Source organism: Schistocerca piceifrons, chromosome 7 (assembly GCF_021461385.2).
Source record: "Schistocerca piceifrons isolate TAMUIC-IGC-003096 chromosome 7, iqSchPice1.1, whole genome shotgun sequence".
NCBI classification, from domain to species: Eukaryota; Metazoa; Arthropoda; class Insecta; order Orthoptera; family Acrididae; genus Schistocerca; species Schistocerca piceifrons.
Genome location: NC_060144.1, coordinates 593,592,350 through 593,609,883, shown reverse-complemented (window position 1 = coordinate 593,609,883; position 17,534 = coordinate 593,592,350). Strand labels below are relative to the sequence as shown.

General features: G+C 43.3%; 1 protein-coding gene across 1 annotated transcript in view; it reads left to right on the top strand.

Annotated features, from left to right (window-relative positions):
- Positions 1-10,656: 10,656 nt before the first annotated feature.
- Positions 10,657-17,534, top strand: part of LOC124709102 (myrosinase 1-like) — a 53,465-nt gene continuing 46,587 nt past the window's right edge. Inside the window, exon 1 of the mRNA XM_047240751.1 lies at positions 10,657-10,819. Within this exon, the coding sequence (XP_047096707.1) occupies positions 10,657-10,819 (163 nt within the window). The remainder of the gene's footprint in view (positions 10,820-17,534) is intronic.

The window sequence follows — 17,534 nt, the reverse complement described above, 5'->3', positions numbered from 1 at the left end:
CATAGCTAACACCTGGTTTAAGAATCATGAAAGAAGGTTTTATAGGTGGAAGAGACCTGGAGATATTCGAAGGTTTCACATAGATTGTATAATGGTAAGACAGAGATTTAGGAACCAGGTTTTAAATTGTAAGACGTTCCCAGGGGCAGATGTGGATTCTGACCACAATTTATTGGTTATCTACTGCACATTAAAACTGAAGAAACAGCAAAAAGGTAGCAATTTAAGGAGATGGGACCTGGATATACTGAAAGAACCAGAGGTTGTAGAGAGTTTCAGAGAGAGCATTGGGGAACGATTGACAAGAACAGGGGAAAGGAATACAGTAGAAGAAGAACGGGTAGCTTTGAGAGATGAAAAAGTGAAGGCAGCAAAGGATCAAGTAGGTAAGAAGACGAGGACTAGTAGAAATCCTTGGGTAAGACAAGAGATATTGAATGGAACGATGAAAGGAGAAAATATAAAAATGCAGTAAATGAGACGAAAGCGAATACAAACGCCTAAAAAACTAGACCGACAGGAAGTGCAAAATGGCTAAGCAGGAATGGCTAGAGGAGAAATGTAAGGATGTATAATCATATATCACTAAGGGTGAGATAGCGTATAGGAAAATTAAAGAGACCTTTGAGGGAAAGAGAACCACCTGTATGAATATAAAGAGCTCAGATGGAAAACCAGTCCTAAGCAGAGAAGGGAATGCTGGAAGATGGAATGAGTATGTCGAGGGTCAATATAAGGGAGATGTGCATGAAGGCAGGATTGTTGAAATGGAAGAAGACGTAGAAGAAGATTAGTATAGAGATATGGTACTTTCTAAAGAATTTTGTGGAACACTGAGGCATTTACTTCGAAAAAAGGCCGGGGAAGTGGACAACACTCAGTTAGGCAGCAATGACAAAACTCTTCCATCTGGTGAGCAAGATGTATGAGACAGGCGAAATACCCTCAGACTTCAAGAAGGATATAACAATTCTAAGGAAAGCAGGTGCCTACAAACGTGAAAATTAGCAATCTATCTGTTTAATAAGTCTTGGTTGCAAAATACTGACACGAATCCCTTACAGAAGAATGGCAAAACATATTGTATTCAAGAGAAGTGTAGGAAACCGCGAGGCACTACGGACCCTACGCCTTCTTCTAGAAAATAGGTTAAGGAAAGGCATTTGAAGGCTTGGAGAAAGCTTTTGACAATGTTCACTGGGATTCTCTCTTTCAAATTCTAAAGGTGGCAGGAGTATAATACAGGGAGCGAAGGGCTATTTACAATTTGTAGAGAAACCAGGTGGCAGTTGTAAGGGTCGAGGAGCACAAAAAGGAAGCAGTGGTTGGCAAGGTAGTGAGACAGGGTTGTCGCCTATTCCTGACGTTATTCAATCTGTATTCTGAGCAAGCAGTAAAAGAAACAAAAGAAAAATTCGGAGTAGGAATTAAAGTCTAAGGAGAAGAAATAAAAACTTTGAGATTTGTCGATGATATTGTAATTCTGTCAGACAAAGGACTTGGAAGAGCAACTGAACGGAATGGACAGTGTATTGGAAAAAAGATATAAGATGAATATCAACAAAAGCAAAACGAGGATAATGGAATGTAGTCGAACTAAGTCAGATGATGCTGAGGGAATTAGATTAGGAAACGAGACACATAAAGTAGTAGATGAGTTTTGCTATTTGGGAAAAAAAACTGATGATGGCCGAATTAGGAAGGATATAAAATTTAGACTGGAAATGGCAAGAAAAGCGTTTCTGAAGAAGAGAAGTTTGTTAACATCGAGTATAGATATAAGTACCAGGAGGTCCTTTCTGAAAGTGTTTGTAGATAGTGTAGCTATATTTGGAAAAGAGACATGGCCAATAAACAGTTTAGACAAGAAGAGAAGAGAAGCCTTTGAAATGTGGTGCTACAGAAGAAAGGTGAAGATTAGACGGGTAGATCACGTAACTAATGACGAGGTACTGAATAGAACTGGGGAGAAGAGAAATCTGTGGCACAACCTGACTAAAAGAAATCAGCGGTTGGTAGGATATATTCTGAGGCGTCAAGGGATCCTCATTTTAGTATTGGACTGAAGTGACGGAGGTAAAAACCGTAGAGGGATGCCAATCGATGAATACAGTAAGCAGATTCAGAAAGATGTAGGGTGCAGTAGCTACTCAGAGATGAAGAGGCTTGCTCAGGATAGAGCAGTGTCCAGAGTTGCATCGAACCACTCCTTGGACTGAAGACCACGACAACAACAAGTAACCGATAGGTGTTGTGGCTCTAGCATACATAGCAGGCTTACAGAAGCATAATTTAATCTTTTATTTCCGTAGTTTTTAATTTTGGGAATGCTTATGATGGATCAGTGTCTATTAACAGCAACAGGATGAAACACCGCCAATGTTTTCTTGGTTATTTTCCACTTGAATATACGTATTCCTATGAAGATTTGATGAAAGGGGCCTTACGTCACCCTGCTGCTGCTACTGATGCACAACATGATCAACGAGAACATTTTGTGCATACATACAGTACTGTTAAAATATGTCACAAAAAAAGAGGGACAACTTGAAACAATACCGACCTCTAACTTGGCAATGCATGCGAATTACTTCTCAAGAAAAGGATGTTATTTCGAGATTTCTTTTTTAAAAGAGATTGCAGACACAGCAACCGCAGTAAGGCAAAATATATTTTACTCTCCTCTTTAAACTTTCGAAAGCCCATCCTTTTATACTCGATACGCTCATCCACAGGACGCTTCACTTCGTTCCTAAAAACTTAAGATTTTGGGCTAGGGTGCTTTCAAAAATAACTGTAACAATTGTCTCATTTTACTATTGCCAGAAAATCGAATGCTCGTGTTCGTTCTTCTGCTTTTAATCGTTCAAATTAACAATTTAATTGTTCAGTAGTGATGAATTTTTACAGTTTAAAGTGCTTTTCACATTTCTGGCACGTATTCATTCACCAATCATAATATAATAACCAGTCTTGCTCGCACAAAACATGTTTTGTGCCTTAACCGTAAATAAAACTTCTTTTTTGGGATCAAGACTGACTGTGAAACTTCCTGGCAGATGAAAACCGTGTGCCGGACTAAAACTCGAACTCGAAACCTTTGCTTTTCTCCAGCAAGTGGTCTGTCATCTGAGCTACCCAAGCGCGACTAACGACCCGCCCTTACAGCTTTAATTGCGCCAGTATCTGTCTCCCACCTTCCAAGCTGTGAGGAGGGTTGTGGGTCGTGCTGGGATAGCACTTACCCGCGAAAGTCCCGAGTTCGAGTCTCGGTCCAGCACACAGTTTTAATCTTGGTTCAAATGGCTCTGAGCACTATGGGACTTAACTTCTGAGGTCATCAGTCCCTTAGAACTAAGAACTACTTAAATTAACTAACCTAAGGACATCACACACATCCATGCCCGAGGCAGGATTCGAACCTGCGACCGTAGCAGTCGCGCGATTCCAGACTGTAGCCCCTAGAACCGCTCGGCCACTCCGGCCGGCTGTTTTAATCTACCAAGAAGTTTCATATCAGCTCACACTCCGCTGCAGACTGAAAATTTTATTCTGCAAGACTGACTCCGTTATTAAAATAACGGCGGTGTGCTTGAAACCAATGCCCACGATTTTTTTTATATGAAAACCCTCAATTTTTAAAAATTAACAAATTTTATTAGTATTCTACATCTTCATTCTTCGTGTCTAAACATTTATTACTCAACAGATTACCATGGCGACGAACACATTTCTTCCAGGCAGAGACCAGTTCGTTGATAGCGCCAGTGTGCGATGTTCGGCTTTTGTTAACGGAATCACAACCTTGCCTCTGCTCACACCACTTCACCACTGTTGTTGTTGTTGTGGTCTTCAGTCCTGAGACTGGTTTGATGCAGCTCTCCATGCTACTCTATCCTGTGCAAGCTTCTTCATCTCCCAGTACCTACTGCAACCTACATCCTTCTGAATCTGCGTAGTGTATTCATCTCTTGGTCTCCCTCTACGATTTTTTCCCTCCACTGTGCCCTCCAGTTCTAAATTTGTGATCCCTTCATGCCTCAAAACATGTCCTACCAACCGATCCCTTCTTCTAGTCAAGTTGTGCCACAAACTTCTCTTCTCCCCAATCCTATTCAATACCTCCTCATTAGTTACGTGATCTACCCACCTTATCTTCAACATTCTTCTGTAGCACCACATTTCGAAAGCTTCCATTCTCTTCTTGTCCAAACTAGTTATCGTCTATGTTTCACTTCCATACATGGCTACACTCCATACAAATACTTTCAGAAACGACTTCCTGACACATAAATCTGTACTCGATGTTAACAAATTTCTCTTCTTTAGAAACGCTTTCCTTGCCTTTGCCAGTCTACATTTTATATCCTCTCTACTTCGACCATCATCAGTTATTTTACTCCCTAAATAGCAAAACTCCTTTACTACTTTAAGTGTCTCATTTCCTAATCTAATTCCCTCAGCATCACCCGACTTAATTTGACTACATTCCATTATCCTCGTTTTTCTTTTGTTGATGTTCATCTTATATCCTCCTTTCAAGACACTGTCCATTCCGTTCAACTGCTCTTCCAAGTCCTTTGCTGTTTCTGACAGAATTACAATGTCATCGGCGAACCTCAAAGTTTTTACTTCTTCTCCATGAATTTTAATTCCTACTCCGAATTTTTCTTTTGTTTCCTTTACTGCTTGCTCAACATACAGCAGGATAACATCGGGGAGAGGCTACAACCCTGTCTCACTCCTTTCCCAACCACTGCTTCCCTTTCATGCCCCTCCACTCTTATAACTGCCATCTGGTCTCTGTACAAATTGTAAATAGCCTTTCGCTCCCTGTATTTTACCCCTGCCACCTTCAGAATTTGAAAGAGAGTATTCCAGTTAACATTGTCAAAAGCTTTCTCTAAGTCTACAAATGCTAGAAACGTGAAATGTGAATCCGTCGATGGTGTCCTTTAAGTTTTGGTAACAGATGAAAATCTGACGGGGCCAAGGTACGCTGGCAGTGAACCAAGGCGTCTAATGGTTGTGATTGTCGCAGGGCATTGTCATGCTGAAGGAGAGAATACTCCGTGTATGCACGAACTCTTCTGCAGTTAGAAACTCGGTTACCGCGGGCTGTTTTCCAGGCACCACATAGTTACGTCACTCGCCGCCATGTTACAAGCTACAATTCCGAGCTACAACTTGTGTCAGGAAAGTCGAAGTGTAAAGTTCAAGCGATTCTGAGAACAGGATGGAAAATTTGGAGGCATTACTTTTCAGCACAATTTCATAGATTTAGATCGCTGTGTTTTCAGGGGTTTAAGTTTCAGTATTTTACATAAGTTCTTTATTATCCACTTTCGGAAACAAAATTCACTGATAGGAATACTTTACCTACAAATTTTCTGGCTATAACTTTACTTAACAGACGACATCACGTACACATTAAAATTTTTTCTCCTGTTAAGCCGCAGTCAACAATACACAAACAATGAAAGCGTACAAAAGAAAAAAAGAGCACTTTCTACACTTACAGGCTTCAAAGATACTCTAACACACGTCTTAAAAGAACACTGCAGGTAGATATCGACACCGTTTGCAGCAATTTGCGATGTTTCAGTGTTATCTCACGGAACTGAAACTTTGAACCATTACTTCATTGTTAGGAGCAACCTCCACTGTTCAATGTATAAATCACATAAGCAACGACGGAAATAAAAGAAAGGATCAAGACTTGGATTAAAATTCAAGATGAAAGGATATCAATGATAAGAATAACTAATGACATTGCTGAGCTCAGTGAAAGTGAGAAAGAATTACAGGATTTGTTGACTGGAACGAACAGTCTAATCAGTAAAGAATATAAATTGAGAGTAAATCTAAGAAAGACGAAAATACTGAGAAGCAGCAGAAATGAGAATACCGAGAAACTTAACATCAGAAATGGTGATCACAAATTGATGAAGTTAAGGATATCTTCTACTTACCTACGAATTAAAATAACCAATGACGGACTTAAAAAGCAACCTAGCACTGGAAGAAAGAGCGTTTCTGGCCAAGAGATATCTGCTAGTATCAAAAATAGGTTTTAATTTGAGGAAGAAATTTCTGAGAATGTCTGTAGTGAAATGGACTGTGGGAAAACCGGAAGAGAAAAATCTATTTTAAGCATTTGAGATTTGGTGCTACAGACGAAGTTTGAAAATTAGATGGACTGACAAGGTAAGGCATGAGGAGGTTCTCCGAAGAATATGCGAGGAAAGGAATATATGGAGAACACTGACAAGAAGAAGGGACAGGAAGATAGGACGTCTGTGAAGACCTCAGGGAATAAGTTCCATGGTACTTTGGGGAGACAGAGACTGGAGATCGAGCAAATAATTGAGAAAGTAGGGTGCAATTGGTACTCTGAGATGAGATGAAAAGGTTAACACGGGAGCCACGTAAAGCCAGTCGGAAGACTATGGCTAAAAAAAAAGTTTCCAGAAAGTCTCCAAAGCGACAGGGGCAGTTTTACATAGCGGTTTCCCCACATTATGTACTACGACAGACAGAAACCAACTGTACTCCTGGCACGAATATCCACGTAACTTATTTGTTGGAAGCTGAGTTAACCCTTCAGATGATGCAGGTGGTCTCTGATGGAGGTGGCTGAGCAGGATATTTCAAAAACAGCTCTGAGACAGTTGAAAGTTTTATTTATTTGTCAACGATCTGTAATAGTAGAATTGGGCCCGAGTCAGCTAGGTGAGGGATGGTCAGCTTGTAACAGCGAAAATGCAGATAAAATTCTTTCTGCACCATCCAAAATTTTCGGCGTACAATATCCGTTGATGACTTGCACTGTACTTTTGATTCTGAAGCTGTAAGCTGTATTACGGATATTATATTTAATACGTAATCGATGTAATAGTGTATTTATTTTTGACTGTATATAATTGATTGTAATTATAATGAAAATATTGCATATTTCAGGGTAATAGCCAAGAGAGCCTTATTGAAATGTGTCGATAACAACGACAAATTGATGGTAACTGTGTCGCTGTTTATCTTCGTGAATGGAGAGAATCTGCTGTGTTGCGAGCGGGGAGGAAGCAGAGCAGCTTGAGCCATGAAAGGGTGCGGAGGTGTTTGTTCGGCGCTCCCGCCGCCGCGGTGTGCAGCTAAGCTCGTGCCTATGTGGACGCACGTGATTCGTTAACCCGCGAGTATTAAGCGCACCGTAGGAGTGGAAAGGCGGAGGAAGCTGCAATTCCAACTGTTTCCTGTCCCATAATTATCCATGTCTCTGGAGACGACTCGGGGTTCTCATAGAACAGCAGCGGCAGCAACAATGGCAGCTCAGCATTGTCGTCGGCCACATTCTTCATCGTCCGCACAGCTACAGCATCAGTAAGACTGTTAAGTGAAAAACTGTAAACTTACGCCGCCAGCGTCCAGCAACATTTCTTTCACAAAGTATGAATAACTTGAATAACAACTTGCAGTAGTTAAAACTTGTAGCCAACCGTGTAGCCGAGCGGCTTTAGGCACTTCAGTCCGGAACCGCGCTGCTGGTACGGTCGCAGGTTCGAATCCTGCCTCGGGCATGGATGTGTGTGATGTCCTTAGGTTAGTTAGGTTTAAGTAGTTCTAAGTACTAGGGGACTAATGATCTCAGATCTTAAGTCCCATAGTGCTTAGAACCATTTGAACCATTTTTTTTTAAAACTTGGAGGGCAGCTGTGTTGTCATTGTCCTGACACATTATTACCAAGGAGCGTCCTTTTCCTTTCCATGCAGTCACCGTGTGTCGTAAGAATATGAGGAGTGATTAACTATTTACTGCCAGTTAGTATGTTTTCTAAAGTCCAGTTTCAGTCTGAACTTTCTGCCACAGTAACTGTTCCTTCTTGTACTGCATAACAGAGGCTACTTAAAGTAAAGAAAAATTTCACTGGGAAAACTAATAACTAAAGATACAGCACAAATGAAGAGTGCGTAATTTCGTTTATTCTGTATTTAGGTTAGCGAGTGACCTCTGCTGGCTTGGAATGTATTTTATTGTTGTTATTTTAAAAGTAAAACCAGTTGCTCATTTGCTTGAATATTCAATATTTCAATAATCAAAAGTAAATTGCTTGCCTTTTTCTAAATTTTGTTTTACGTTACACTGAGGTTACTAGTAGTCAATTTTTTACGTAACAAAGTTCAAGTTAAGCCAGTCATTTATTTAACCAGTAATTTCATTTAGCTTTACTTTCAGAATTTAGTATTTCAGAATAAGTAACTGCAAACTCAGTGCTTTCTGACTCAGTTAATTTCTCATAAACTGTTGTGCAGTGGGAAAGCGTGACAACCTTCTGTTGCCACGCCAGTGAATATTTGCTTCAATTTCTTTGCCATTACCTTTCTCAAGATTCTGGAGATTCATTGCCCTTGCGGGCTGTAGACTGTTTAATTATCCCTTTTTTAGCTAATCAGTGTTTTCTTTGTGTTATCAGTGATTTTTGTAGTAAATATTATGTGGTACTCTTTTCCCACCTGTTCAGTTCGTGAGCGATTGCACTATATTTCACCTATTTCAAAATTATCATCGAAATTTAGCTTAAATTTAGAATAGATTCTTCATTCAGAAGAGTCTGCTGTACACTTTCCTCCAACTAACCGGTGTTACTTTCCTCCGGTAACAATAGCCTTGTTCAGTGTAAAATTTCATTAGGTATTGCGATCACAGTGAGTTATATGGCAATCCAGTAGCTCAATTAGGAAGGGGGAGGTTACAAGCTCACTGTTCGAGGGAGGATAACACATAGGTGGCAGTCGCCATGTCGGACTCAGCGCGACATGTGCTAGCGCTTCTACAGGCAAGGCGGCTCAGGCAAGAAGAGGCTGGTCGATGGCCCCAGCGTTTGGTGGCAGAGGTATCTGGGTGCGAGCCCTGCACCAGTGTTTGGCTGGCAGTGTCTGGCGCTAGTGGACCCTCAGTGGCTTGGTGACTGCGAGGTCCTCAGTTCGAATATCACCTATCACAGCTGTGGCTGTACCCCCAGACAGTGGTTCTGTCATGATGACGGTTGAATGATGACAGCCTCAAACAGAAGCCTACTCTGTTGCGGACACCGACTCGATGATTCGCCAATCTAATGCCCCTGTCTGTCCAGAAAGCCAGTGTTTATACGCGACAGAGTGGATTCGTTGTTGAGTGGTCGCCGATCTTGCCACATGTACCACATGAACCGTCCAAAAATTCTAGTTTAAGTTATAAGGGGCAACCAAAAAGTATATGACCGATAGCTGCACCATACAGAATCGGCGTGCCAATGAGGTAAAATCTCCATGACCACTGTTTCAATCATCCCACTGATACACCATCTTGAAGCTGCCTGTTTGGTAAAACAACATGTCCTGCTGAGGATACGAGTTGATAATTGTCTGCTGTACGCTCTCATCCGACAGGAATTGTCGACCACTCTAAATCCTTTTTTAAGGGACCAAAGGTGTATTAATGTCATGGGAGAGATCAGGGCTACTGGGTGGGTGCTCAAGTGTCCCCCACTTGAGTTTTGACAGGTGTCTGGGTACAAACCCTGAACCTGCGTCTAGGTGGCAGTGTCTGGCGCTAGTGTACACCGAGTGGCTTGGTGACTGCAAGGACCTCAGACCCTCTTCTGCCAGTACTGCAGCTGTGTCTCCAGACAGGGGGCCTCTCAAGATGACAGATCTGGCGACCTCAGTGCGGAAGCCCACGCCATAGCAGACGACTCGCCTGTCTGATGCCCCTGCGTGGGCAGACAGCCAGTGTTTTTATGGGACAGGATGGGTTTGTTGTTGGGTGTCGTTGCAGAGTGTCACGTACACTGGATGCCATAGCACCAACGAAGAGTACCAGTTTATGGAATAAGGGGCACCCAAATAGTTTCCATTCGAAGGCTGTGCGGTCCAGAATCGGTATGCCAATCAGGCAAAATCACTGTGAGCTTTCAAGCAATAAGGTTGAAAATGCATCAAACGTGGAAACGAAATGCACATCTAAGTGATTCATTCCAGTTTGTGTAAAAGCCCAGCGTCCAGTTACTCTTAAATCACACAGGAGCTCGATTATGACCTGTCGTGTATGTCACGCATGCAGCAGACCTCACGTGCTTGTGTGACTTTTCGGTACTTGTAGCTGACATGCTAAAACCAAGAAATTACTGTCAATTATATGATTCATTCAACTTTTCACATCGTGTGACATTTACCGATACCGAGCTAGACTGAAAAAAACAAATAAATGGCCATGTTATTGTGGACTGACAGAGATTATGATGGATCTGTCTGACTTTGGCTTATCTGAAGATTATCTGAGCCGTGCCTTCGTTACGTATGCAAGCAGTTATCTACATCGTACTGTGACACACCCATTCTAAATAGCTTTAGAAAACGTATCAAAGTCTTAAGTACTTCTTAGCTTGTTACTTCGACGTGGGGTGCTGTTTTTCTCAACTGAGATGCTGAAAACATACTAGTCATCTACAGTAATAAATTTAAAACTTACGTTGGATCTTACCCTTAAGATTTGCAACACAGGGATAAGCAGGGATATTTGTTAGGTCCTGGTCTCTGCTATCATTTGACCTCACGCATGTATATAAACACGGGTGCTGGCGAGAACTGTTATCGCAGTCATCCAGGTGAAGAGACCTGAAGATGAGGCGAACTCTGGTGCCTGTGGTGGTGGCAACCCTGCTCTGCCTGGCGCAGGGGGTACCTGTGAAGTCATCTGGCAGACCCGCCAACCAGTTCCCAGACGGTTTCTACCTGGGCGCCGCCACCGCTGCATACCAGATAGAGGGCGCTTGGAACGAGGATGGTGAGTAGCTGCAATTGGAGCACGTATCGTGACGCCATGTTATGTCCATCGGTGTTGCCCCAGAATAAGTCACGTACCTCACTGTAGTTCCTCATGAAATGCTGAATAGAGAGGTTGATTCTGTGAAGATTTTTCAAACTTTCAGGATTGATGAAATGTAAATGTAGCAATTTCAGGTATGGGACGCTAGTCCGGAAACGACCGAGTGCAAAACTAGAAGTGAAAATCTACTCAAGTTCCATCTTAGCCTCACACAGTGCTTAAACTGATGGTGGCCCAATTTCCGAACTCGGATTATGACTTACAGATTTCTTGCTTAATACTGCCCTATACCTTTAATTTCCCCTGTTGATGGGTTAGCAATGGTGCACGTAATTTTATGTCAGAGATGGTACCGTAACAATGAATTTCATTTCTCCTGCACAAGCTTAGAAAGTTGCTGCATTTACAACAGTTGTTCAATATACCGTCCCCCAGCGTGCAGGTATGGAAGCTTCGCACAAACTTCTGTTGTACACATTCTACTATCCACGGAATAGTTTGCGCAGTGTCGCAGGTAATAGTAATTCTTGAGAATTGTTGCCAGGGGATCCTCTTCAGTCTTGAAAGTCGTCTATTACACAGGACTTCTCACATGTTCCCACGAGAAGGAATCTAATGGGGTGAGATCAGGCTTGTCCGCAACACAAAACATCCTCTGCATACCCATTTATCGGGTAATTTCTGATCAAAGTGTTCACAGACCCTCAATCCAAAGTGAGGTGGGGCTCCATCGTGTTGTAACTGTTGTGACCAGGCGAGGCTGCTTTAGTTTGGCCACAGCTGTTGATTCTTTGATTGCTCAGTGAGGTTGCGCACCAAACTAGAACGCGTGAAATATTAGTTAACTTTATTACATAAATGAGTAAAAGATTCACTTGTGTAGACACACTTCCTTACCACATTAGTACTGAATAATTCATGGATTAGCAAAGCATCACTTGATGCACTAACTAACATCCTGTTCTGTGTGTGTGTGTGAAATCGTATGGGACTTAACTGCTAAGGTCATCAGTCACTAAGCTTACACACTACTTAACCTAAATTATCCTAAGGACAAACACAAACACCTACGCCCGAGGGAGGACTCGAACCTCCGCCGGAACCAGCCGCACAGTCCACGACTGCAGCGCCCCAGACCGCTCGGCTAATCCCGCGCGGCAACATCCTGTTCTCCTGCAGTGTAATGTATACCCTTGAAAAACATGTACGTCCAATTCAAACTTCACAAACATTGTGCTACTCGATGTTGATGACTGCTCAAGACGACATCTCGAAGTGGGGAGGCCTCTTGCTAGTGCGACACAATAGTGACCTTGGAACGAGGGAACTGCAGAGCTGATGGGGTAGGCACGGTCTTGAGGAGTGCCTCCGACACATCTTTGCAGATTGCAGAGAGCCCTAGCGAATGTCCGCGGTATCAATTTGCGTTGCCAAATTTGGTGCATCAACACGATCTCTGCACGATACCATAGAAATCACGTTCATTGACGAATAATAAGTGGAATACGTTCCAGAAACGAGGGTAGTATGTTTCTGATAAACACTGTGTACACCGGAGCATTTCAGCATAGAGGAAGAAGAAATGGTCCTAATACGTAATCATTGACTGTTTGCTCAAACATTGATTGGTAATCTTTGCTGCTGCCTCTTCACAGCTCTAGCATGGGCGTTATCACTGGCCCAAACACGACTACTGCTACTATTTGGCAATCTGTCTGTGGTGAGTGAACAGTACACATATGGGGAAAAGAGGATCTGCTGTAAGCAGCTGCAAGAACCATTGGCTGAACGCAACACGCGGTAAGGACCTGTGCACTTAAGCACCCATCGAGATTGTCCAGCCTGCAATTTTAGCAGCAGTAATGCCGGTGTATGTATTACACTGTGAGATATATAAGAACGAATTTCGCTTATAAATTTCAACTCGGTCTTTTCCAGACCAGGGTCCGTTAGCTCAGCTGATTCATTTGTCCTTCTCCATCATCGCTACGAGTTCTAAGGAACCACCCCATGTACAACCTTGGTGAACCTAAACATAATGAAGTTTACGATCAAAGTTTTAATTTGCCGTTCACAAATGTTCAATGTGGGCTTCAATGGACGTAAGACAACATCGAGAGGACAGTCAAATTCATCCCACACTGTTGTGAGGATGTTTGGTGTTACACCATTCAGCGTTGTTGATATGTGGCATCGGAAATTAACCGTGTTGTTTGAAGGGGATGCACAGGGATGGAATCTTCCGCAAATCTCCTCAACAAAGTCCAGATAACGTGAAGTCAGACGGCTTTGGAAGCTCATGGTGCAGCGCAAGATTCGTTCATTTCTTATCGTCGATCCCTAGTCGAGGCTGCTAATCGTGAAGAACTGCAAGTGCCGCTGTGGTGATTGTTAAAGTATTTCGCGTTATTATGTCGTGGTCGAATGTGTTTCTTGAAGAAAACCAACGTTTCATCTCCGTCTGAAGCGGATATCTTCATGGGGTTGGAGGGAGGGGGTTGTTGGGTTGTTGCAACTCCCATGAATGTATGATTCACGCCTTCGCTAGCTACTGACTGCATCAACAGTTCGTTTCCACGTGCTACTGCACATAGGCGTGATATGTTTACGAAACTCGAGCGCGATTGCCCATTGACGGTCCGTTATTGCTATAGTCCTACAGTAGAAGACTGGTGCACGTCTTTTTCAGCATCGAAATACAGATACCATTCGCATTTACACTCTCCTATCCTGCATGTGTTGCTCATTTAGCACATAGGGAAGGACAGACATAGCAGTGATACGGTTCATCCACAGCCTGGAGGATGTTCGAACAGTAAATCTTCTCAGTGTACTAAGCGTGGAGTTTTTTTTTTTTTTTTTTTTTTTTTTTTTTTTTTTAATACACTGACGGAATATAATTGAGTGCCTGACTGGGACTCGACAGCAAGTCCTTACTTAGAGGTCTGTTCGAATAACGTTACGTTTCAGTATAGTTTTCAGTTTCGTGGAAGTGTTACGTAAATAGCGCTACCATATTTCCCCTCTACCTCTGGCGGTATTCCCCCACTGAGAATTTCAGTGCTTTGCTAGAAGCTTTTCGGTCTTAATTAATTACGTTAAATCACGTTATAAATAGCAGGGCGTTGACTTCGGAGTTTAGAAGAGATGGAAGAGGTATTGGAGGATTTATACATTCGGTCGAGTCGTGAGGATGTAAAAGGAGTTGCAGCAAAGGTAGGACATTCGAGTCCCAGTCGGACAATTAGATTGCCTGATCAGTATTATCTGCACGGCCCTACGTAAGGCGGAATTGACCAGTAGATGTCACTAAAGGGGCACGTCGGTATAAGAGCAGGCGTGGAGTAGTGTGTTGTCAGTAGGAAGGCATTAATAGCAGATATCGTAGGCCAAGAAAGCTCATTGACTTCGAAAGTGGTCTAGTCACTGGATGTCTCCTGAGTAACAAATGTATCAGGGACATTCCAATCTTAAAGCTGCCTAAGTCGGCTGTTGGTGATGTGAACTGTGAAGTGGAAACGCGAAGCGAGCATCACAGCTAAACAAAGGGCAGGCAGGCCTCATATACTGACTGACGGGGACCGTCGAGCATTGCCGAGGAGCGTTGGGAGGAATCACTCACCGGTGAGTCCCAAAGAGCTAACAGCCAGCCCCAAGACTGCATAAGCAGTTAAAAATGATTGCCTGAGCAGCTCATCGAAAGTCACACATTTCTATAGTCAGTGATAAATGACGCTTGAGGTAATGTAAAGATCTACACCACTGGGTAGTGGATGACTGGAAACTAGTGCTGTGCAAGGGTGTATCACACTATGCACTATGCACTATGCACGGCAAGGCTTTGGTGAATGCTTCAACTACTCTACGTGCAACACTATGTGATCAAAAGTATCCGGACACACCAAAAACATACGTTTTTTCATATTAGGTGCATTGCGCTGCCATCTGCTGCCAAGTACCCCATATCAGCGACCTCAGTAGTCATTATCCATCGTGCGAGAGCAGAATGGGGCGCTCCGCGGAACTCACGGACTTCAAGCGTGCTCAGGTGATTGGGTGCCACTTGTGTCACACGCCTGTACGCGAGATTTCCACACTCCTAAACACCCCTAGGTCCACTGTTTCCGATGTGATAGTGAGGTGGAAACGAGAACGGACACGTACAGCACGAAAGTGTACAGGCCGACCTCTTCTGTTGATTGACAGAGGGAGCCGACATTTGAAGAGGGTCGTAATACCTAATAGGCAGACAATTATGCAGACCATCACACAGGAATTCCAAACTGCACCAGGATCCACTGCAAGTACTATGAAAGTTGGGTGGGAGATGAGAAAAGTTGGATTTCATGGTCGAGCGGCTGCTCATCAGCCACACATCACGCCCCAAATGCCAAACGACGCCTCGCTTGGTGTAAGGAGCGTAAACATAGAACAGTGAAATAACGTTGTGTAGAGTGACAAAAAACGGTACACAATATGGCGATCCGATGGCAGGGTGTGGATATGGCGAATGCCCAGTGAACGTCATCTGCCAGCGTGTGTAGTGCCAACAGTGAAATTCGGGGGCGGTGGTGTTATGGTGTACTCGTGTTTTTCATGGAGGGGGCTTGTACCCCTTGTTGTTCTGCGTGGCACTATCCCAGCACAGGCCTACATCGATGTTTTAAGCACTTTCTTGCTTCCCACTGTTGAAGAACAATTGGGGGATGGCGATTTCGTCTTACGATCGAGCACCTGTTTATAATGCACGGACTGTGGCGGAGTGGTTACACGACAATAACATCCGTGTAATGGACTGGCCTGCACAGAGTCCTGACCTGAATCCTACAGAACACCTTTGGGATGTTTTTGAACGCCGACTTCGTGCCAGGCCTCACCGACCGGCATCGGTATCTCTCCTCAGTGCAGCACTCCGTGAAGAATGGGCTGCCGTTCCTCAAGAAACCTTCCAGCACCTGATTGAACGTATGCCTGCGAAAGTGGAAGCTGTCATCAAGGCAAAGGGGTGCCAACACCATACTGAATTCCAACATTACCGATAGAGGGCGCCACGAACTCGTAAGTCATTTTCGGCGATGTGTCCGGATACGTTTGATCACATAGAGTATCTTGTGTAGTTTCTATAGTGATGTACAAAATAGGTGGTGTTTCGGTTTTGGGATTGTTTGTCATAGTTACGATGTGCTTACCTTACTGCTTTTGTGCAAAGTCTAAATGTGCAAGGATATGAACACATTTTATGACACTCCACAGTGCGTACGGTAGAGGAACTATTCGGCGATGGTGACTGTTTATATGAGCATGACGACAATGCACGCAGTTATACAGCAGCACCAGTGAGGCAATTATTTGTGGGCAGTAACATTCCTGAAATGGACTGGCCTGTCCAGATGAGTTAGAATATCACCTTCGCTCCAGACCCCAGCGTCCAACATCGCTACCTTGTTTGGCCATGGCTCTTGAGGAAGAATATACTGTCATTCCTTTGCAGCCTTTCAGACACTTCGTTGAAAGTGTCACCAGCAAAGTTTACAGTAGAACAATACTGACAAGAGGTAACTATTATGGTGGACATTAATTGTTTCGGAAACTGAGCAAACCTCTTCATCCTGCTGGAAACAAGTGTCACTGGTCTTCACATCTAGCGTTCTATGGTCCTGCATATTCCCTCCCCTGCGATGTCATAGATCACAGGCGCCTTTCCAGATTTGCACTTTGAATTCAGAGCAGAGGGGCCGTAATTATATCCACCAGTACCAATGAAGGACACACACAGATTCTCAATGTCCATCAACTTGATGTCTTGGTGATGATGATGTCCCAGTGCAGAAGCAGCATCCGGTGTGGTGTCCGGTTCTCTTGAGCTACTCAGTTAAATCTTCCACAGACAATTTGAAGAATTTCTTTTGTTTAAATGATGATGTACGACTGATTTTTCAAATACATGATTGTTGTTAATATTAATGAGGTGAGGCTGTAAAGAAAGTTAGTAGCGATTGGGAAAAGGCTCTCTAACTATCGAATGAGAAGTCCTGTTTAAAGTTCAAGGATGACAACAGGTTTAGTTAAACGAAATGAATTAGCAGACAAAGCTGCAAACCGCTTACAAAAGATGTAATAGATGTTCGACTACAAAGACATGCGATATAGTGTTTGTATTCACTGATCACCCAGAACGTTGTTAGCACGGACCTACTGTCGATATAAACCCGAGCAAGCAACAGCAGCGGCAAATGACGAGGAATGACTGCTAGTCAGACACATGGACGTCGCATGCAGTGCCCATGCGAATGTACACTACTGGCCATTAAAATTGCTACACCAAGAAGAAATGCAGATGATAAACGGGTATTCATTGGAAAAATATATTATACTAGAACCGACATGTCATTACATTATCACGCAATTTGGGTACATAGATCCTGAGAAATCAGTTCCCAGAACAACCAACTCTGGCCGTAATAACGGAATAACGGCCTTGATACGCCTGGGTATTGTGTCAAACAGAGCTTGGATGGCGTGTACAGATACAGCTGCCCATGCAGCCTCAACACGATACCACAGTTCATCAAGAGTAGTGACGTGTATTGTGACGAGCCAGTTGCTCGGCCACCATTGACCAGACGTTTCCAGTTGGTGATAGATCTGGAAAATGTGCTGGCCAGGGCAGCAG